Source organism: Agelaius phoeniceus, chromosome 8 (assembly GCF_051311805.1).
Source record: "Agelaius phoeniceus isolate bAgePho1 chromosome 8, bAgePho1.hap1, whole genome shotgun sequence".
NCBI classification, from domain to species: domain Eukaryota; kingdom Metazoa; phylum Chordata; class Aves; order Passeriformes; family Icteridae; genus Agelaius; species Agelaius phoeniceus.
Genome location: NC_135272.1, coordinates 11209976 through 11233649, shown reverse-complemented (window position 1 = coordinate 11233649; position 23674 = coordinate 11209976). Strand labels below are relative to the sequence as shown.

The following is a 23674-nucleotide window of genomic DNA, read 5'->3' as shown; positions in this document are numbered from 1 at the left end:
CCCCAGCTGAAGTCTCTGAAGTAATCCCATAATTTTTATTACCAGGAGGGAGCCCACTGCAAACCCAGCCACTTTTCCTTCCAAAGGGGAGAAAATTCATCAGAGATGCAGCAAAACATCCTCATCTGACTTGTGAAGCAAGAGATTTCTTTAAGGAAAGTTGGTCTCTCCAGCAACACCTCCCTCCTGCCCTGAGGAAGAGAAGCACAGGGAAGCGTGACGAGAAGCAAAGCTGGGTAGTCCATCAGAGGAAGGTGCTGAGGAGATGCAGTCCCTTCCAGCTACCTGGCTGGAATTCAAATGCTGGATTAGTGTCTCTGGCACATTTCTAACAGGAGGCAAAGGAGAGAAATGTAGTGCTCCTTCCAGCCTTTCGGATCAACAAACCTCTCCCAGGCAGCAGACATTCTGGTCCGCCTAAAAGAGGCTAGAATTAGAAATTAGACACATTTGTCATATAAAATTTCCAGGTACAAGGAACAAAGCTGAATTTTTATCAGGCAGAGGTGCTGCAATAACACTGCAGCAGCTGGGAACTCCAGTCAGGTTAAGGTCAGGGCTGCTTCGCATCCACTACAGTGCCAGGCCTCTCAGAGAAAACCAAAAAGAGCAAAGGATGAACAGTTCCCCTTGGCAAGCTCGCTCCTGTCCAGCTGGATACAATGGGCTTTGAAGGTTGGAAACTCAGCAGGGCTGGCTACAGCGAAACAGGGAGGCAAAGGGAGATATGGAAGAAGAAAAAAGCTAATCTTCAAAAACAAAATGGTTTTGTTCATCTTCTCTTTGGTCACCAAGTTAGCTCCAGCTGTGCCTTGGGTCTGGGACTGAAAAGAGAACGCCAATTGGAACCCTAGGGAATTGGGTTAGAAGTCACTTGTGTCTTCTTTGTACTGAGTTACAGCACACATAAAAATGAGGGTGGCAAGCCCTGAAGGTGCCCTTTAGCCACAAAAAGGGAACATGCTGCAAAGACAGACCTTGATAAAACACCATCCAAATGGGGACACACTCTGCATCCCTCAGGGTAAGTGCCAGCTGCACAGGCAATCATCCTGACAGGCTGGGGCTCTGCCTGTGGCCCACACCCATTCTGTGGGGAACAACACAGGACAGTGCAGGGATGCTCACACTTGGCTGTGTCCTATTTCTCCTATCAAATCTCTGCAATAGCAGCATCCTTCCACCTCCCCCCTTGGACACCTAACAAGGATCAACAGCTGGAGGCCCCTTAGCACTGCCAAGCCCAGCACCCAAGGAGCTGCCATCTGTGTTGCAGCCTGCCTTTTGTACTGATTTGTTACGTTTTTGCCCTGATTGCACGCCTCGGGCGGGCTGCAGTTGCTCTGTGCAGTACTTGGAGGAGGGGAGTTTTACAGCTTGGCTGCTGCCAACGCACAGATGTTACAGGCTGGGTCACGGCAAGGTGCTAAAGGCCTTCAGAAATGTTGCAAAGCATTAATTATGTTCCTGCAGCTGTTCTTTAACCCTCACCCGTGTCTCCTTTCTTCCACAGGCGGCCAGAAAGACAACTGTGAACGGGAAATCAAAGCAGGAGGCTTTGAAAAGAAGCAAGGCAGAGCCTTTAAAGGTTAAAAGAAACAGCATTCTGCAAAGGCAGGGCTTTCTTAAAGCTGTTTGTCCCTGCCACTTGCTTGGACACCTCCTCTTCTCCTATTTCGGTGCAGCGCTGAACTCCAGCAGCATCCAAGGTGAAATGGAAGAGGTCACCCAAATCCTGACATTTCACAGAGCACGTCTCAGCTTGAAGGTTGATCCACGAGCTTGGGAATACTTTGTCTCACAAGACTGGAGCAAGGAAAGATTAGTGGCATGGGTTTAACCAACCCCCCCATCTGTGCAGATCTGGAGATGAGGGGTTTCCCTGGTTTTCCACAGTTTTTTGTGAACCTCTTGAAGCCAGTCCAGATAAAGACCACAAAGATGCTCAGAGGGATGAACACCTCTCCACTGGAGATAGGGTGGGAGAGTTGAAGCTGTCCAGCCTGAAGAAGAAAAGGCCCCAGGGAAACCTTAGAGCCCCTTCCCATGCTGAGAGAGGCTACAAGAGAGCTGGAAAAGGACTTTGGACAAGGTTCTGGAGCAACAGGAAGAGGAGGAATGGCTCTAAACTGAAAGACAGGAGGTTAGATTAGATATTTGCAAAACATTCTTCCCTGTGAGGGTGGTGAGGCCCTGGCACAGGTTGCCCAGAAAAGCTGTGGCTGCCCTATCCCTGGAAGTGTTCCAGGCCGGGCAGGACAGGACTCAGAGCAATTTGGTCCAGTGGGAGGTGTCCTTGCAATGGGAATTACCCACTGGAATTCCCATGGAATGGGAAGATCTCTAAGGCCCCTTCCAATCCCAACCATCCTGTTATTTTGTAGTCAGAAAAACCCCATTTTGCCCCAGCTGGCCCAGAGCTGTACTCAAACAGAGCAGTGACTAAACTCACCTGGAAAACCCAAGCTTAGAGCTTCTCCCATCCCTGCTATGGAAGCTGGGGTTATGCCAAGTGTCAAGAAGGCATTCAAGCAGGCTTACCTGGAACAGCTCTGGGAGATGTTGGAACCCAGGTCTCCTGAACTCATCTCTTGTGCTTCAGTGCTCTTGACAGCCACCGTGTGCCAGGGCTGGCAACACAGCCTCTGGTGTCCCTGCACAGGCACTTCTCTGGGAGCCCTGGAAAACACAAAGCTACTGCTGAGGAAGTAGATCCATGCCTAGAGCACAGTGCCATTCAGAGCTGCCACTGCAGGAAAGCAGTTAAGGAGGTCTGCACCCACATTTGAGCCCTGCTGAATATCAGGACTAATGAGCATTCACACACCACCAAGGCAGCCATTCTGGTGCTAAAACTGCAGCTTGCCTGGGGGGCATCTCCATACCCCACAAACCAGAGGTTCTCAAGGGGAGACTTTGTCCACTGCTTATCTTCAGACCAGCTGCAAAGTAAATCTCCATCTCAAACATGGGCATTCACTAACATCTGCATGGGCTGGGCTGCAGCTGTGCCACAGGACCATGAGCGGGCTGATAAAACCCACCAGGCTCCTGAAAGGCCTCTCCCTCCCCTATTCCCCATGCTTTAAGCTGCAGTCAAGCAGAGCACAACTCCTTTTAAGACTTGCAGTTGTGTTTCTGAATCTGGCTGGGCAGCTAGTGCTGACGAGAGGGAACAAGATTGTCTCTGGAATCCTTTGTGCTGCAGCTCTCTGTGCACAATAGGCTCCTGCACACTCGGGGGCTGAATAACTTCTTATGCCAGAGATGAAACAAGGGGGGAGAGAAAAAAATAGTACAGCCACAATAGCAAACAAACAGGCACAGAGAGTGAGGTGATGGAAAAGCAGGCAGGAACAGCAATGCTGTTGTGCCCAGACACTCGTTTCAAACAGCATCTCCCACATTCAAAAAAGCATACACTAATAAAGAATAAATTTTTGCCTGACACGTCTCAGATGTGCCTTCAGTCAGGGATTGTTAGGACTCAGCACACTGGCCAGGACTTGAACTTCTGCATAATGGCCCCAGACAGCTGCTGACACCCTCAGCTGCTGCTGGCACAAATGTTCACTCCTCTGCATCACTCTGGAGAGATGATAACTAAAAAAACAAAACAAAAACCCCAATGTCCAGGCCTTGAAAGGGACTCCACGATAGCATTAAGCACTGAACCCCAAAACCATGTAACACCAGACTGGGCCATGTTGACAGCCACAGGTGAAGGAGCTTCCTCCAGGTAGCTCAGGAGCCTCATCCCAGGTGCCCAAATCAGATACAATTCCTCCCACACCAAAGCAGTGAGTGATGGCTGTCTCCCCTTCCCTCTGGGGAAGGCTGTCCCTGGGCATGCAGCCATTTCAAGCAGGAATTGGACCAGCAGTGTCACCCTGACAGTCCTTACACCTTGGGCTTGGGCCTGCCTTCCTTGGGCAGCTGCCCTGGAGCAGCCAAAGGTGGGCCAACATCAGATTCCCACCAGGATGTTCCAACAGCCAAACAAAATCAGATTAAAGGCTTTGCAGGAGCAGCTTTTGTGTTAAGACATTTCTGGACACCCCCGTTCTGCCTAAATACCAGAAGACAATGTTTTTATCTGACTAATAGAGCTCCTCAAACCATGTGGCCCAGGCTGGCTATTTTAAAACAACGTTCAGCAGAGACTTTTGTTTCTGACAGAATAATTTAACACCCCGCTCTTGCTGAGTACTCTCACCCCAGGTACCAGAGTGGATCAGAAAAGCTGTGCTGGAGAAAACCAGAAAATCATTAAGGTTGCAAAACACCTCCAAGATCAAGTCCAACCACTGATGCAGCCACATAACTCACATCACCTGTGATCCTGGAGCAGAAAATCCCACCTGCCCAAAAGATCCCTCAGCAGGGACATGCAGAGAGGCAGCTTCCCCAGCAGCCTCTCCTGAACAGCAGCTTCCCTCTTTCCACTTCTTTTTCCAACCTTCCTTATTTATTTTTCAATCTGCTTCCCTCCTCTCCCCCCCGACACCGACTCCAAATTCAAGTTATGCAAATTTCATGGAGGGGCTGACATCTTCTGATGAGGATGATCCCATTGGTGTTATTGTCTGGCTGTCAGCTCCTGGGAAACAGGCACGGCACGAGGGCGGTTGCTGTTTTTAACCAGAGGCCGCGTCTGACTGGAGCGTTAGGGGAGTTAATGAGCACTGTGCAAAGGGAGGGATGGCTGGCACAAAGCAAACAGGGGAAGCTTTAGTTTTACATTTCATTATTTTTATAAGAAAAAGAAGCCTGGGACCTTAAGGGAGGTGTAAAGGGGATTTTTAATTTTTTTTTTTTTTTTTTTTAATAGCAGAATTTGCAGCTGGAAGAACCTGCTGAGATGTCCTGTGCTTAAATAGGAGGGAGGTGCCTGGGTCTCCAGAGAGGTTACCTTGCCCTTCTAGGTTTTAACGTCTGTGAGTTCTGTGTTTCAACACCTGTGAGTGTGTACCCACACACTACAGCTCCAGGAGAGAGTCCTCCATGGCTCACCCCAACCATCCAACCCATCCCATATACAGGATGGAGCTTCTCTTGGGGGTCACAGTCTCCAGGCTGCTCAAGGAGTCCAGACAGGCTGGGAGCTCCCTTCCAGCTCTAAAGCAGATTCAGGCCACCAAGCAAGTTGAAACCAAAACCAGTAGTCTCTAGAAAAGATGGATGGGGCCAGCAAGCCTGACACTATTCCCCATAAAGCAACAGGGAAGAGGTTAAAAGGGAAGATTTATGGGCATATATCTCTGCCAGAACCACCAGGTGATCATGTGTACACATTTCTCTACTCTAAGACCTAATTTTCCACCATTTCCCTTGATTTGCTGTTCCTATTCTCCCATTTCCTTGATTTAAGGCCCAATTATTTCTTGTCCTCTTGCCAGTGAAACAAAATATTTCATAAGCACTCCTGCTGCCTCTCGCCACTCCCTCCCTCCTTTGGATGCTGGTTTCAATGCCTGACTCATGCTTCGTGTTCTCTAAAATTTAGAGTATTTTAGTGAACACCTAACAATGATTTTACCATTTTTCTCAGTGATACAAATGGGATTTGGCACCAACTAGCTCGCTGTTGGAATTTAAGTGAGTCTGTGGTTGCCACGGCTCTGGCAAGTCTTTGCAAAGCTGTCCCTGGAGATTGTCACCTGGGCAAGATTTCACTGTGTCCTTCACAAGGGATGAGCCACAGATCCTGGGCTGAGCTGGAGGTCACTGTGTGCTGGGATGGGGAGAAGGGCAGACAAGTAAATTCTGTAGTTCATCCAGGAGAGCCCAGGGGAGAGCTGGGCATTACCATCCCTACACGAGTCCAGGATCTGGTCCTCCTCCTTAAGGATACAGACAAACTCTGCCCTCATTAAAAGGAAAGAATAATGTCACTGGTGGGTCCCCAATCTAAACTTCTAAGCACCACCAAATCTTCCAAGTGGTTCATCACAGTCAGCCCATTGAGCACCAGTCCTTCAAAACATTCCTAGGCAAACACCCTCCCCTCCCATTGCAGCAATGGCTTTACAATAAATTTCCATTCCTCTTCCTCCTCCTCCTTGCCCAGGCTTGCATTTCCATAGCATCCTCCTACTAGCTCCCTCAGTCATAACCAAACCTGCCCCAACACAACACAACCATGAAAAAGACAGTAAAATGCTCTTTCAATATTTCCAGCCTTCTTCAAGGAGATGGATCCATGTTAGGTGAGTTTAAGTACAAATCAAAAGAGAGGTGCCTTAGACCATGAGCCTAACAGAAGGAAAAAGCTCAACACTGCTCTGAATCAAGCTGAACATGGACTCAAAACTGCTTCTCCTGTATTCTCAACTCATGTAGGTCTGCAAGACTTTGAACTTCCATGATCATCAGCTGCTTACCTCTACCTGCACAACATAATTCATTTAGCCTTCATTTTTCCCCAAAAAAACCCCAACCAAAACCAAACATAAGCACAATTCACTGGACAGGAAACCTTTCCATTCAAACACCATAAAAAAAATCTCAAATGTGAAAGTTGTAGCTCACCAGCTGGGTCTAACTTGGTTGGCTCTCCAGAAGGGACATCTCCAGAGATTCTAGTCCTTCCAGTGGCTTGCTGGAAGCAACAAGGAGGCATCACCTTGAAAAGATGGTCAGGAGGAAGGAATAGGATGAGTTACTCTCTCCTAGAGGTTTTGAGCCATGCCTGTTCTCTTCAGCCACACAAACATGTACCACAGCATATGGAGAAGTGTCCAAACACGATCTCATGCTCAGATTTGGGGTCAGCTGGGCAAGAGAGCTGGACACAAGCTGGGAGATGCAGAGCCCTGTCAGAAATCGGGCCCTAAAACATGGCAATGGGAAGCCCTAAGAAGGTCAAAACATTCACACATCCCAAAGTAAGCAGGATCTGGTCTTCACACCCACCATGGCTGCTAGCATCTTGTTCACACTTTTCATGGAGCCTGGAGGACAAGCTGAGGCCTGCAATGCTGTTTGGCTACACCAGACTTGCTGTTCTCTTATGGGATTGGCAACTTCACTGCAAAAAGCTGCACAAAATAATTGACCACCAAATGCCACCAGAGTGAGAACAGTTTGGTCTCTGGTTACCCAAGAAAGGACTGAGGTTTGTTGGGAGGCAGGTCTTCATCTGAACTTAAAAAGAAGAAAACTAGCCCTAGGTAGAAATATAAAGTAGGAATGGAAAACATGAGGAAAAACTTGAAAGGCTCTGCAGATTTCCCTGTACAAGGCCATCATCTCTTCACAGCTGGGGCTACACAAGGCAAGACCTCCTCTATTTTCAGTGTGGCCTGGAAAAAGCTTCTGGGACACCACCTGCCATTCTGAGGGGCATCAGACCTGCTCTGGGCTCCTTCTAAGGATCAGCCTACTGAGGGCTTCTGAATTCCACTCACAGCTTGGGAGGTTTAGGGATCCTTCAAGGTCTCTAAAATCCAGAGGCCTCAGAGGATCCTAACCAGGCTAACTTCATCCCTCCCTTGGTACAATCAGCTCTGCTAACTGTATTGGCCTGAGGGTTAGTAGATTAATGTCACTTTTCATTCATCATGTGGCTGTGGCTGGCTGGAAGCATCACCTCCAGAGGAAGCTGACTCACCCTAAGCACACTGCTTTCTGAACAATTTTCAGCCAGTCCTGCCCACTAGAGCAGCTTCCCTTCAAGCTACCTGTCAGCCCAGCACAGGCTGGACAGCCCCCAAAAGCTGACACACCACAGTTCATATTCCTGGCAAGCACCATCACAGAGCTTAAATCCCTGTAAAGCATTGGAAACGGTAAAAGCTGGCCATTAGGGTAGTTTTATATGGAATAGATATTCTAGGTTGTAAAGCGTGTTCGGAAGGATCATTACACTCCCTCGGCTGCCTTTCCTCAGAGGAAAGAAGATAAATGTCCAGGAGATGTTCATAGCCCAGGGCAAGGGAAATACAACATCCTCTGGAGGAGTGAGCAGAAGTACCAGAGAGCAGAGACTCTGCTTGGAGCCCGCGTGACCGGCTTCCCCAGCATCCCATCAAACCCAAACCACCCATGGCAAGCCCACTCCAGGGCCTCTGTGCCACTCTCCCAGCACCCCAAGTGTGTCCCTCAGAGAGCCCACCCTGATTTTTTCAGATTTTCTAAGCCTTCTGATGTTTACATTCTTGTAATGAACTTCCTCACACACTTTATGTAAATAACTTAGTGTTTTACATTATTTTATAGAGGAGGAGAAATTTGATAGACTGTTAGTTTGTCCAGTGTCATTGGGGAGGTGGCACTTTCACCCTCCAATCCACTGTCACTTTTAGAAATCTATAAATGTTAGAGTCAGAAAAATAAAGTCCCTTTTTTACCTTAGAAAGAGCATTGTGTTGTTTCGTGTCCTATAGTGACAGCCCACCCCAGCCCTGGCACCATGGCAGTGTCAGGGGTGACTCAAGATACCAAGACAACAGCATGTGAGCAGTGCAGTGCCTCTGTGTGCTCACTCTGCTGCCCAAACAAATCCTCTCCCCCATTTGATTTGACCATTCCACAAGCACAGGGATGAACTGTGTGGTCCTTGGGGAGCTCACTAAGCCAGTGTTTCTTTAGGAAACAGAAGCTTGTTCCAAATCTAAATATAGAGGTAAAAAAATAAAAGACAGCCTCTATCTGATCAAGAGAAAATTGTTTGGAGGGTAAATTGAGACAGAAGTGTTTGCTCAGATTTATGGGGAGGGGGAGTGAGTTGGAGAGGTCTGAACTGAATCCATCCCTTGAGCAGAAGTGTAACCCTGAAGTCCAGCTATGATTTCTTCTGCAGCCTGGCAAAATGCCAGAGGCCCCTTCAACCTCAGCTATTTCATGATTCTGTGGGATGCAGAAGAAATGGGACTCTATTTTGATGCTGGGAATAGGAGGGATATGGTTAGGACCCCAGCAGATCTTCTATTCCTCGTCCCACCTCATCTGATTGAATCCAAACCTTTGTTTAAAAAGGGGTCCATCCCTTTTCCCTAAAGGAGCTGATAAAAGACATTTACAGCCTTGGAAGAGCACATGTCAGCAAACTGAACAGAGATCAATTTTTCCATTCATCCATGGAATGGATCAGATCAAAAGAACAGGGACAACACAAACCCTAAAATCCAGAGATCCTCAAATGCTGAAACATTTCTCAACCTTTTCTTTGCTAGATTCGGGGGGAAGACATCAGGGAAGAGAGATGTAACTTGGTTTACTGGACACTCCTAATCAAGCTCCAGTGCCTAGGATCAAAGATTAGTTGATTGAAATCCAATTTCAAAGCTTATTAACTTTTGAATGAGAAATGCTGCTATGGTGAGCTTACTCGGGCAGGCTATTTCTGGCTTGGCAGAAGTGGCTGTCAGGGAAAAACAGCTCTTTGCTTATCAGCACCCAGCTTAGATTAAACCCAGATGAGGCAAGAGGATTACACCTCCTCAGACCACTTGAAATCAAGACTAAATGAACAAAAGGACTTCCCTTAAGCTGGATATTAAAACCAGCTGGGCATTTCCCCTTCATGCCACCACAGCTCATTTGAAAAGCACACAGAGCCTTTGTGTTGTTTTGCTAAGTTACCCAAATTTCACTTTCCTGCACGGTATTCTGGTCAGGTGGGCAAGTGACAGCTCTGGCATGAAGTCTCAAGGTACCTTCAGCCCACATCCTCCTTGCCCAAGCAGCTCCTTCTCCTTACAGCAGCTGTGCCACCATGTCCAGCTCTGTCCCACTACAAAAGGGGCAGGAAACCCTGGCACTGCCAGCTGAGAGAGGTGACAAGCCAAGCTGAGATCTGTTTGCCCCAGGCTTTTTGTCCTGAGGGACATAAATCCCAGCTCCTAACCTGAGATCCTTTCAGGACACCCAAGTATATTTTAAAGCATGTAAGATACAGAATCATGGAATTGTTTAGGTTGGAAAAGACCTCTTAAGATGTAGGGTGGAGCTGCATCCTGGAGCTTTAGGGGTGTACACATTTCTGGTCCTAAGGACAAATGGGGGTTAAGCACTGCCTTTGGGGAGCCAGTTCACCCCATCCCCTCCTGCTTGAGCTAATCCTAATACTGCTTGCAGAGAGTTTCCCAGTTCCTCTGCTCTTTCCCAGGCACAGCAACCACAAAGATAAGAACTGCAACACACAGCAAACTTTTTCAGGTGGTAAGGGCCCATTTCTCTCTCAGGTACAGACTTTTTCAGAACATCTCTCATCCAGGGAAACAGTATTTATAGCCATCTGTGCCCAAACAATGGGCTTTCACCTCTTGTGCAGAAGGACTGAGTTTATCAGCCCAATGCAGTCATTGACAGGGACTCACATGTGTTGCAAAGGCCCGGGTCTGTGTCTTGTCCTGCTCACAGTGAAACACATGCTGTGTCCTCAAAAAGCACCAGAACAAGAGGAGGTTAACACCAAAGCAGGAGGGAAAAGGCAATTTCTGCTGTTGTACTTAAAAGAGGGAAAGCAGCAGGCAGTCTGGGTGACCAAGTTTGTTTGAAGAGTGGTTGGTGACAGCTACATGACAAATATCTTGTCTCTCTGGGAGGCACCTCAGTAGCTTGTTTCCTCTCTCCTGCTGTGCTCCAGGAATCATGGACACACTGCCCAGAGCAGCATGGTTGAAGGAATTCTGCTTCCAGACACTTTCAGACCCAACTCCAAACAGCCATCAGATCAGTAAATGACACTGCAAACACTGACTTCTCCCTGGTTCAATTAAATCTTATCTTTAACCAAGAAAAAGGAAAACAACCTTGCAATCTGCCTCAGGTACACATGAAGTATGCAGGAGCTCTTCAAAAGGATTTCTGCTCCTGTAGATCAGGCACAGGCTTTCAGAAGAAGAAAATCAGTTATTTCCACACATTTTTTTTGCACTGTTCAACCAGGTTCCTGTTACACACAGTGCCTCCAGGGGAGGAAGCCGTGTGGACAGCACAAAGCAGAGGCCTCCCCCATCCCTGACAAACCCTGAGCTGTGATAACAGAGAGACAAGGGTACAGCTGCAAACTTCACCTCCACATGGGCGCAGCAGGGATCAAGTCTCTGAAACCAAGCCCACAGAAAACTTTGAACATAGAGAAAAAACGTTGGCATAGAAGTGTTGCAGCATAAGACCTCCCTGCTGGTGGTGAGGCCACTCTTGCCTTGGGGAAAGAGCATTGTGTGTCTTCCCTAAACCACAGAGAGGTCAGGATGGAAAGGCACAGAAGTTTCTTCTATGAGTAAAAACCAGTTTTTAAAACTACCTCTAGAAGGAGAGCCTGACTCTCCTGTTATTCAGCCCATGCCACCACACCAGCCCAAAGGGCTAAGGGTCCCCACACAGCCTGGGAAAGGGCCAGGAGGTTTAAGTCAGCAGGGGTTTAAGTGCCACCCTTGAGCTGCACCTTGTGCCCCCCAAGAGCAGCAGCCCTGCTCCCCCCTGCAAGCCTACCTTGAGTATTCCATCAGCAAGCTACAACTGAGCTGTGAAACAACACTTGCAAGCGAAGGCAACACCAGATCAGCCAGGCAAACGCTGAGGAGAGGTGACAGTAACAAGGAAGGTTATGTTTAGCTCCACATCTGTGCTGTTTGGAAGCTCTCTTCACAGGGAAGGAAAAAATAGCTTAAGAATAAATCTTTTACTTGGAAAACATCCAGTCTGGGAATAAAAAACAAGAGTCTAGGAGAATGAGTAATTGGATGGAGAAAGATTGTTGAGCAGGCGAGGTCAGGGCGTGCAAGGAGCACAAAGGAAGGACCACCAGCACAGGAAGGGTTTGGGGAAAGCAGCCATCTTTGGGGCAGACTCCAGCTGTCTCACCAGGATCACCTTTTGGAGGGGAAAGAACAAAGCTCTGTGCTGCCTCCACTTTGCACAGACCACCCTCCTACAATAGGGGGAACCTGCTCCATTCCGCCCCGGGCTCTTCCATCCCACAGCTCAGCAGAAAGCCAGATGCCAGGCAGGAACTGGGAGCTACTGAAGGAACTCCAGTGTGGAAGACATGGAAAGTCACTAAATCTGGGACTCAGTTTGGAGCCAGCCACTCCACATAGTATCTTAACATCACGGAGTCCACCTGCACCTCCTCTGAAATGCCCCAGTCCTTCCTTCTCTATCCTCACCTGAATCACATCCTAGTGCAGCAGGAAGTGCCAGCACTGGAATAGAAAGGCACACCCTGTTTGCTCAGGACCAGTTCAAGCACACATCATTGCAGGCACATTCCCATCTAGTCTTACAGTGCCCCAGGAGCCCACACACCATGGCAGCAGCAAAATGCTTCTCTGGCCACCCCAGTCCCAAGCAAGCAGCACCATGCTTGGTTAAAGTGCCAGACAAACAACCATCCAGGCCACGTAATCCAGCTCCAGACAGGCTTGCTAGGGATATTTCCCCATTACTGCTTCAGTGCCATGTGAGAGATCTGAGTCCTGCTGCATTAGAGGTGGTTGAAAATCCAATTTCCTTCCCCAAAAAACGAGGCATGTTTGCACCTGCCTCAACCCCCCTGCACCCTGCATAAGGATGGAGCGACCAGCTGAGCAATGACTGCAAAGCCCACATGGCATTAATCCTCCATGTTCATATCAGAAATCCAAATCTCTAATTTACTTCATCCTGAAGTCACTTAAATGTAAGCATCACTCCTGGTCCTACTTCTGTATTTATTTTTCTGGTTGCAGATATAATTGTTATACTAAGGGTGCCTTAGTTGTGATTATAAATACCCAAACTCCCATGCCTATGTATGTGCAGGCACGCATCCACACACACTCATTCTTCTACCTCTTGAGAAATGGGTCTGTTCCGCTTTCTTCTGCTACTGATAAAATATTGATTAGGGAATTTGAAAATTTGAAATGATTTAGGAGTCCCTGGATGGGAAACGTAATGTACTGTGCCAGTCGCATTATGAGCCATCCATCACCTGTCAGCAAGCAGCAAGAAAGTGACAGAATCAATACAAACGTGTCTGAAGATGGGTTTAATTCATTTCCCTTCCCCCTCAGGCCATGGCTGGAGCATCCCAGCCGGAGGAGGAGGAAGCTCAGTAACACCAGCCCAACCTCAATCCACCCAAAGTGCAGGGGGTTAACATCGTCCCAGGCAGTCCAACCACAGCAGGGCCAAGATGGGTGACCTTGGCCACATTCCTGGGGGAGCATGGCCAGGCCAGCCGGCCAGGAATTGCTACATCAGATCCTGAGGGCTGCATTCAGCTGCCCTTGTGCCCTGGGGTACCTGCAACATCCACATGGCTCACAGCACCTGCACGGCTCCTACTAGAAGCTGCTTTGATTGACTTGGGCAGGTTGTTATTTGTCCCTAAAGCCTCCCCATGGGTGGTGATTCCAGCCTGTCCCAGCACATTTTATGCCATGAAACACTGCCGTAGATTAGTCTGCTTTCAGAGGGACCAGACTGGCCAGCAGACAGTGTGAATCTCTCCTTGCTTCCCTACTTCCCTTCTGCATCACCCACCTTTAGTCAGCACTGCCTGATCCAGCTCCTCGTTCCTCAAGCATTTGTTGTTCTTACTCTCACCAAGAGTTTTAAAATAAAATTAAAAATATTAAGGGGTGAGCAGAATGCATCCGTAGGGCGATCCATCATCCTCCCGCATTTTGCAGATGGATTCAATTGGCCTGTGATCCTATTTTGCAGATTCCCTTAGAGCACTGTAATTCATCCTGCAAGGCATTTCAAATGAGACTGGACAGAGCACCAGAGAAATGACAGGAGTCAGGTGCCCTGCCGTGCTCCCCAGGAGCAGAGAGGGCGACCAGGCAGGCTATTGCTCATGTCTGATTAGAGCTAATTATTCCAGGGCACACCACAGGAGGTGATGGCAGCACAAGGGCAGCTCAGACAAGCCCCACAGAGCTCCCAAAAGCTGCTCCTTAACTCAAGCCAGCCCACTGTGGGCTGCGTTAGGCAGCAGCATTAACCCTGGCTGTAGAGCACACAGGGTGGCGCAAGGGATGTTCCACAGCACAAAACAACTTTTGACCTGCCAGCTGTGGGTGGAAGAGCCAACAGCCTGCTGGGTGGGACGAGGAGGATCTCCAAGCTTCCACCTGGACTGGCTCTTTGTCCTGACAAAGCCTGACAGACATCCCTCCCCTCTTCCTGACATCTTTCAGGGCTTCAGCAAGGTGGCACAGGCCAATGGATACAGGAGCAAGCACTCATCTTCTGGACAGCATGTTTCTCCTCTCTTCTTTGGCTGATGATGTGGCTGCAGGTAGGACTTCTTGGATGAAACTTCTTCATTCATTTTGATTTTAATTCCATTATTTAATAGACTGCAAAACCCTTAATGTGGGAGTCTCAACTACTGCGACTGTGCAATTCACTCCAGCTATATCCCCTCTAGCTCACCATCCCTATTAGACTCAATAAACGGTTCCAAATCCAGCAGAAGTGCTCTATTTGCTGCCTAGTATACCATATAATCTTTTCCAGAGGTAGTATTGATCTTATTAAACCTGCAGCCATCGAGTCCTCCAATGTGTCTCAGCATTTGCTCGCCTACAGCAAAGCAAAGTACCTCTTCCAACCTCACAGCAGCATGCAGATGACAGCACCAGCCTACCCTGACCCGGAGACAAGAGGATCAGTGCATTCCTGAGAACAATTTAATAGTCAGTAGAGCCATGGCTTTAGGGTATTTAGTCAGAAGCAATATCCCGTCTCAAAAAGAAATGTCTGAGTAATTTTAACTGTAAGGGACAGAAATTAGGGACTAATTCAGGCCGTAACAGGTACTGAATGCCGAGTCCAGAAGCAGCTCTGCTCGTGGCTAATGGATTTTGCACACTGAGACTGGCTCAGGGCTCTCAGCTCATCCCTCCAGAATGCTCACAAGATTCACTTGCAGCCACTTTGCCAAATTTTCCTCACCCACTCATAAGATTATTTGCACGGTCCTCTCCAAACAAGAAACCCTTCCCACAGCACAGAAGCTGGCTCCAGATGAGAGAGGAGAGGCTGTAGGAGGCCGGGCAAGGAAAGCAGCATTAAGATGCAAAGCACAGAGTTGGAATTCTAAAAAAAAGGATATATATCCACATCTGTATGTGCAGGTACATGAAGCTCAGCATTTTGAGGGAACACAGCACCACAGCGTGCTGGGAAGGCAGAGGCACAGAGCACAGTCTAACCAGATGTTTGCCTGACAGAGCCTCAGCACTGGGTTATGTTCCCAGGCCGCCCTGGCAGCGGCATCCAAGGAGAGGACAGATGGCAGCTCCACAGCAGAGCATTAGGACCATGACTCGTGTCTTTCTTCTAGACAAGGCTCTGGTGCTGCCAGCTTAGAGCAGGCACTGAAGGAAGGGGTGATAAGTGGCCACTGTCTGGCCCAGAGGCGCTGGGGTGCCAAGCAGAGGGGAGAAGGAGGCACAGCTTCCACCCCTCTGACATTGGTGCTGACCCAGTTGTGTCAGCCCCGCTCATCAGCTCATCCGTCACCCTGCTGCCTCCTGCCAGGGCCCCAGGACCTGCAAAGGTGGCTACACATGGTGGACTATTTGTCTTCTCAGGTTCTGGGGACACAGGGGGCTGACAGCCCTATTAGTTATCTCACAAAGCAGAGCCCTAACACAGGCCCAGAGAGGAGGGCAGGCAATAACCCCAGGGAATGAGAGAATGTCAGAACCACATGGCTCCAAGTTTCCCAGGGAAAGGCAAAGCACCAGTACAGCCTGAGAAATCAAATCCTTGCAAGAAGTGTGTGGGGAAGAACCCTGGAAGCTGAAGCTCTCACTCATCACCTGCCATCTTTCCTTAGACAAAAGTAAGCTGCTTCTGTAACAGGAACTTTCAACACAGACCTATTAAGCCTTGTCCTGGGATGTGCCCAGGCTGGGAGACCTAAACTACTCCTGCACCAAGCCCAACTAATCCTGCAGTCTTCAAGAAGGCACATCATTGCTCTGAGAGCCAGCCACCCGCTCACACACACTGCTATGAAGAGAAAGAAACACTGATCCAACAGCTCAAAGAAGTCATCCAAACCCACATGATGCCCACACACATGCTGGAAGCAGCAGGTAGGGCCCTGGACCTCTGTGCCAGAGGAAAACCAGGATATATGGTTTTCATATATCACAACAACAGCTCATCAAGACGCTGAAAGCACCAGGCACAGAGGTCAAATGACTAAGAACTGTACTACAAGTCTTCAAAACACATCAGTGGGATGTCACATCATTTTATTCTAAAGAACAGCTGAAGAAGCGCCCTGCTCCCCACATTGCCAAACCAAGGCTCCTCCAGCCAGTGCAAGTATTTCTAGTGCACACATACACCCAAGCTGTGCATCAAGGCAGCTCCTGATTTCCCACATGAGCTGGTTTTTAGGTAGGGATCTCCACGTGAGTGATTATAGCCCAGCTTATCACTGTCACCCAAAGCTGCCCACCTGCCCTGCCAACACCTCCAGCAGAGCAGGATCCCAGCCAGCACCAGTTCCAGGATCTTCCCCAGCCGTTCAGGAAACAGCCAGAAGGCAGAGCCTGAGCCAAAGCTTTGTAAAATAGAGCGTGTCGTAGGTGGAGAGGAGGGGAGACAGCTCTTTGAGCAAATAATTTCAATTGCCTTGAGAAAACAGGTTGTTAAAATGATAGAAATAAATGGGTTGTTTGAGCAGCCTCAAAAATGCTTTCAGAGAAAGCTTCCAGGTAGGAACATTGATTGCAAATACTTATTAACTGCTCCTTCATTATCAAAGAGATGTGATACATATGTTTACAAATTCTGATACATTTTTATTAAAACTACTTAACTGTTTGGTTCTCTAAACCTTCCCAGAGGAACTGTCACCAAGCAACTCCCTCAACACCACTTCCACTCCTGCACAGGCAGGCGTGGGCACCGCAGGAGTCACTCAAGCATCTGCCTGTACCGAGGAACACGTTCCACCAGTGTTAGAGCCAAAATGGCTCTTTTGATCCCAGTCTCTCAAAAAAGGAGGCTCTCACTTCAGAAGTTGTGTGATAGGGTCACTCACCCACCTTTGTCCACTCGTGAAAGCCATCAGCCAAGAGGCTGTAGGTCCCTCTAACCCAGCCTTGTCTCCCACAGGAACTGGGCTTGATGCTAATGGCAAGAACTGAAGAGAAGGTGGAAGTGTTTTCCCAGGATGATTCTCCAGCTCCTAGCAGCCCAGCACTTACAAACTCCCAAGCTGTAAATTGCTTCAGGGCTGTGTTTAGGCCCATCATCAAGAGTTATCTGCCATGAAATTGCCAAGTTCCTTTTTAAAGGTTCATGATATTTTTTGGCCGCCACAACATCCCAAGGACAACACATCTCCAAGGCTGAATTAGGTCCCCACACACACACAGCATGTAAAGCTGTTTGATTTAACCCTGAAGTCCATTATTTTCTTAGCCTGCAGGAAACAATTACCTTCTGATCATCTTCTTGGGTGATTTTATCCACATCTCAAGTCCTCCTTGTTGATGCTTTTCCCAAGATGGTGAGTCCTGACCTAGGCTACCCTCAGATGGAAGCTGTGACACCAAGTTATATAAAGCACAGCTCCTTGCTCTTGCCAACATCTTCTCCAGCAGCAACATCAAGCGTGAGCGATGCCCTGTGCTGGGACAAGTGTTCTCCTCTGGGGCCCCTCCCTGGAGCTGCTCTTCCAGTGGAGAATCTGAAGGTCTGTTTATTTTAAGCAGGCTAGAGAGAGGCACAGGCAGAAGATGGGTGAGGAGGATCCCTGCCTCAGGTCACTGCTTCAACAAGAGACAAGATTTCCCTCTGAGAAAGCCTGTGCCAGAGGGATGCACAGATTGTCACCTCCTGGCTAACTGGGCAGGAGTTTCTGTCCAGAGAAGAGGCAACATGCTGATGGCCAGATTCCTGCAGGCTCCCACAGCCTCCATCAGCCTGCTGGAAGAAGGGGGTCCTGCCAGCCCTTTTCCAGTAATCCTGCCTGAGGACTGCAATGTCCCAGCCAGAAACAACCCTCTGAGTACACAAGGAGCACAGTGATGCTGGTATGGTCTGCAAGCTCCACCTGCCACAGAGATCACAGCCAGTCCACCAACACATTTTGTTTTCAGAAGCTGAAAGCCCTGGTGTGCTGCCAAGTCATGGATTCTTCATCATTAGCACCTTGCCTAGGAGCGCACAGAGCACGGCTGGGGGGGTTTGCAGGAGAAAATGGGAACTATCCTCTCTCCACATACAGCTCTTAGAGAACACTTCATCACAACAGGAAACCCAGCAGGGCCCAAAGCAGAGACTCACAGTACAAACTGACAGGCACAGTACACCCCATGGCCTGCATTCCCCAGCAAACACCTCCTAGCAGCTCAAGCCCTACAAAAGCAGTTACACCTTTCTACACACATTGCCTCGGTGTTGATTTTCACACCACTAAAGACAGTGGTGTGTTTGGGCCTTCAGCACACCCACCTTCCACAGACATCTTTGCCAGATAAGGTAATTCATCAGTCCAAGAATGCTGTACCCTGCATAGTTCAATCCTAATCCAGCACCTGCAAATCCCACTGAGGGGTGGAACAGAGCATCTCTGTGACCAGCAGTCAAGCACACACAAAGCTTTGGGCTTGTCTGTACTGCCCAGACATTATTTCCCCCACAGAGAGAATGCAGTGGAAGGACTTTTCAGACACACAGACCTCATCCCTCCCTCGCTGCAACTGTGTGGTCCCAGGGGCCTTAATTATCCAGGATCCTTCTTGCAGGGAGCTGCTCTGTGGGAACATTTGCATGTTCGACTCCTCTGGACAAGTTCTGAGGCAGGCAGCTAATCCTCTCCCAGGTCTCAATGTCATATCAATTTTCCTGTTCGAAGCTGAGCTCTCTCCATCAGGGGTTTTAAACTAATGAGACGTACTGAGGCCTTCAACTCTGGGAATATCAAATGCAGTGGGATTCAATTTCGTTTGATTTTCCTGTGGTTTTCCCTTTGTAATTAACACCAGACAGCATGCAACTTCTCTTCATCCTACCACTGGATACCATCTCCTCTCAAGACAAACATGTCAGGAAAGGTGATGCTTCTACCCTACGCTGCCAAAAGCATGATAATTTTTTTTTTTTTTGCTTCCTTCCCCCCAGCATGAATATAATCCACATCCTCAAGGTACTATTCAGACCCTTAAATCTCCAAGAGCAGTGGCACAGATCCCTCATGGTTCACGGCCCCTGCTACTTATTACTCATACAGATTATGCTCCAGAAACACCTGTGCATGGGCACAAGCCCTGAAAGGATTTAATGGGACAGTCTTTTCTAAAATCCTCAGAGGGCTGAGGATGTCCAATGTGCCCTAGCAAAGATGAGGAAATATGAATCATGGAATCATTACGGTTGGAAAAGACCTCTAAGACAATCAAGTCCAACTGTATCTGTTTCCATGTGCACCCTTCCCAAAGGCAGCCCAGTAGTCTTCCTACTACAGCAGGTTTTCCACACTGCTAAGACACAACAGCTGCCACTGACCAATAGCTTGGAGATCACAAGACAATATCCACTTTTCTTTAAAAAAAAAAAACCCTGAATGAGCTCAGTTTTGCCACATCTGGCAGGATCTGCAAGAATGGCAATGCTGTTTTATCAGAGGAGTTTGGTACAGTCCCTCAGTGTAGCAAGGGGCTGCACAGCAAAATAACACAGTGCAAAAACCTGATCAAGAGGCAGCTCCTACAGACACTGTTACATGAAGGTTTTGAGGGAGAATGTGTATCTTTTAGTGTCCATTACTGAAACCATACACTGCCAACATCCTATGGCCTCAATCCAGCAGAAATCCCTGCAGAAGGGCTCTCCTGCAACCTCTCTAGACAGAGAACATCTGAGGCAGGAAGGGAAGGTACTGCTGCAAGCAAAAGCAGGTCAGATCTGCATTACACCAAGAGTGAAGCAGATCTTTCTCCACAGTTAGGAAAATAAAGGTCATCAACCTTCTGCTCCATACACCTTGACCCTGGACTCTCACTGCAGGAGCTACATCAGGGCTCAGAGCAAGACCTGGGGTTGTCTCTGCCAATCAAGCACATATATTAAATATACTCTTCTTAAAGGCACAGCACACTGCATGATCTATTCTAAATTAGCATGTAAAATACCTCATTTTTCAAAGGAAAAACTGTTTTGTTTACAGGAATTCAGGTGTCACATTGACATTTCTTCACAGGATAGCAGAATCTGGAAGGGACTCACCTGGACCAATGCAGTCTGCAAATTTAAAATCATGCTCTTCCTTTGCACATCTATAACAGCTACATCCCATTTCTTATAGTGATTTCCATACCAACAGCCCAAAATGGTAATTTCAAGAGATGTTGCATTGCATCTGCCCTCCTGCCAGTTCCACCTTGGAAAATATTTATCTTAGGAAAATAATATATAGGAAAATATTACATTAATTAACTGGACCATTTGCCACCTGAAGCTGCAACAAACAAACTTTCCTGTACCTGCAGCACCCCCATGGATGTTTGAGGGATGAATCCCTCCCCTGTTAATGCTCACAGTGCTGTGTCCCTGCTTTGGAAAACACCAGCCCAGCCTCTCACTGCTGTGCCAGGAGCCTGCAAGTTCCAAGTGTCGAGCAGAACCTTGGAGCAGAGTTCAGCACAACTTTATTATCACTCCATCACAGAGTTCCCCACACTGCCTGGCAGCTCCAAATGAGCCCTCCATGCTGTGACAGCACCAGGACCACCGAGGTTTCATCAATATTCATGTCCTAGTGACACCCCAGAGAGCACTGGAAGCTCATTTGCACCAGCAGATCATTAAACAAAGGAAAAGAGTGACCTCACAGGACCAGCTGCATCACTATTGTCACCAGGAGCTGAAGGGACAGAGACAGGGTCATCACCCAGCACTTCTTTTAATAAATAACAGCTCTAAATGAGCATGGCCTTGCCATGCCCAGCAGGACCCACGTGAGACTGGAAGCATCAGGGACAAGGATGCCCAAACTGCAATGTGCCTCCTCTCAGCAACCCTGACCAGGGGGATGCTGTTGGAGGAAGCAACATCCACCAAAACAGGGCAGTAAATCTGAATTAAATTGCTGTTTTAGGCACAGTTAGCCCACTGCAGGGAACACACACAACTCCCTCCAAGGGCAGTAGCATTTAGGAGCACCCCAGGGTTTCCTGGAATGCTGCATCCCAGCTCAGGGTGTTTAGCAGAGAGCTTCCCCAGGCTACACTACAGCACTCCACATGCAGAGACTGGATTACAGACCCTAATTGCTGCCATCCATCACATTAACAATTAGCATCATGTTCATGCATTTCCACTGCTCTCAGGAGAGGGTGGAGAAGGAAAAGGGAGTCTTAGTCCCAGTTTACCTCGAGTTCACTGAGAGGCCACAAGAAAGCAACTCACAGGCAAACTTTCCACATACCCAGGTTGCTTGGGATATTTCCAACTTCTGAAAAAGCCCCATAGGAAAAAAACCAACTCCTTCAGCCCTCCTTATCCAAGCAGACAGCTGCTCTACCTCCACATTCCCACATAAAGAAAGTAGCTAATGGAAAATCACCCCTCACTAAAAATGAGACAACCTCAGGGATGGAAGATGCCACAGGCTCTTTTTTCTTACTTCTTTAACTGATGTTGATACCTAACTCAGGTGCATCAGTTAAGGCTGATTCAGCCTCTAAACTCTTCTGTGAGCCTTGATCTCCAAATGTCCAAATGTGGTATCAAGAGAGCAACAGGCAAGCAAAGAAGCTCCTGTACCCCACGTGCATGGCTGCACACGGAGTCTAAGGGGATTTGCAGCACTCTCTACTTCAGAAAAGTTTTACTATTTGACTCCTTACAACTTCAGGGGGATGAAGTGCAGAAGAAGAGTAATATTTAATATATGTGCTTGAATGGCAGAGACAGCCCCAGGTCTTGCTCTAAATCCTTATACAGCTCCTGCTGTGAGAGTCCAGGGTCAAGGTGAATGGGGTAGAAGAAGAGTCAGAAACCAAAAATCTGAGGGACAAATCTAAAATCACAGGATTTATTTCTAAAATTATTTGCCAGATCTGCAACTTCCACAAGCAAGAAGTCCCCTGTATTTATCATTTTCCTCTGAAAAAGAGATTGCCTGAGCAGCAGGATAGACCATGTTCAGTCTTGGAAGAGCAGGATGTCTAAGCCCTGAGGTGAGAGATTTGCACGCTCATACACCATTAAATCAACTCAAAGGACCGTAGGGCAGCAAAAAGCCTCTGCCAGGCCAAAAAGCAACATACAGACCCCCCAAAGAGCTGCCCAAAGCGTCCTCTGGCTGAGACTGAGGGACATAAAGGTGTGTGGGTGCACAGCTGCAGCACACAGAGCTGCGAGGACACCCAGCCACATGGGGGTCCCCCCCCCCCCTGCACCCACAGAGGCAGAAACATCCCAGATTTAGGTTTCCAACCTCAGGAAACCCACTGGAGTGTGTGCTGCAGGCAGCCGGACTCACCCCAGGGCAGCATCCTGGGCTCGGCCAGCCACTTACAGGTCCTGGGAGCCAAGCAGCCCTGGAAGAAGGGACAGCCAGGTGACAGCACCTGGATCTAACCACACAGGTGCCCCAAGTTTATAACAGCCTTGATACCCTGATATGATTAAAAGCCGGCAGTCCCTGCACTGTGGGTCTGAAGGGTTAAAACTATTCACCTGCAGCACCTCCCTGCAGGGGAGCCTGGACTCCATCGCACAGCCCATCCCCAGAGGGCTCCAGCCCCACAGCCTGCTACCAACAGCGCTTGCATCAAAGGGGCACGAACCCCACAGACAACCCCACATCGTTTCACGGGGGAATCCCCACCCCACAGCCCACCACAGCCAAGTTTTAGCCTCGCAGTCCTTCAGATGGAGACCGAGTCCCCACAGCCCATCATGGGCAGGCTTCAGCCCCACCTCAGGCACAACCTGAGGGCTCAAAATCAGGCAGGAGGCTGGACACCAAGCCTGGTACAGTGTGAGGGGCCAAGCCCCATGGGTCCCCTTCTGTTTTTCACCTCGTGCTAGTTTGAGAATACCCCAACATTTTTTTGCTCTGGGACTGTAGACCATTCTCTACCAGGACGAAATTTCCAGGGGAGGTTCTCGCTCTAAGCTATCAGGGATGTGACACCCTCAGGAGCTGACGAGGTCTGGCATAACCACATCTACCCCATAGGTTCGTGCCCGCAGCTCCCAACACAGCCCCTCAGGCAGCAGCTTCCCCTCCCCGCCATGAGCCTGCGCTTTAACCCTCACACGGGACACGCCCTCAGCCCCCTTCCGACCAATGCGCGACTCTTAATCAGCATATAATCGCAATGCAGGCCGGGTAGAACCAGCGTCTCACCCTAACTTTGAAGCAGCCATGTCATCGAGCCTTTATATAGCGGCGGAAGCGCGCTGAAACGCGTCCGGGGGAAGCTCACTGCCGAGGCCACCCACGGGGTGCGCGTCACCCGCGCCCCGCCTCGGGGAAGGTCTGAGGGAAGGGCCGCCCGCGGCCCCAGCAGGGCCCCGCCCGCGACGGGCGGGTGAGCCACCAGCAAGGGGGGGCGCCGCGCGGGCCGGCCCGGGCAGGAGAAGCCGCGGCGGTTCCTGTGCGGAGCCCCGGCGGATGCTCATGGCCCCGCGGTGCTTTGAGACAGACTCACGGCCGGCGCGCTGAGTCCAATGGGTGAGGTGGGGC

General features: G+C 49.0%; 1 protein-coding gene across 1 annotated transcript in view; it reads right to left on the bottom strand.

The window, feature by feature from the left end:
• Window positions 1-23421, bottom strand: part of LOC143694626 (uncharacterized) — a 120182-nt gene extending 96761 nt beyond the window's left edge. The window contains exons 1-2 of the mRNA XM_077182005.1: window positions 23336-23421; window positions 2542-2679 (exon numbers count right to left, since the gene is read on the bottom strand). Coding sequence (XP_077038120.1) covers window positions 2542-2679; window positions 23336-23355 — 158 coding nt within the window. The 5' untranslated portion in view covers window positions 23356-23421. The remainder of the gene's footprint in view (window positions 1-2541; window positions 2680-23335) is intronic.
• Between the last annotated feature and the right edge of the window lie 253 nt (window positions 23422-23674).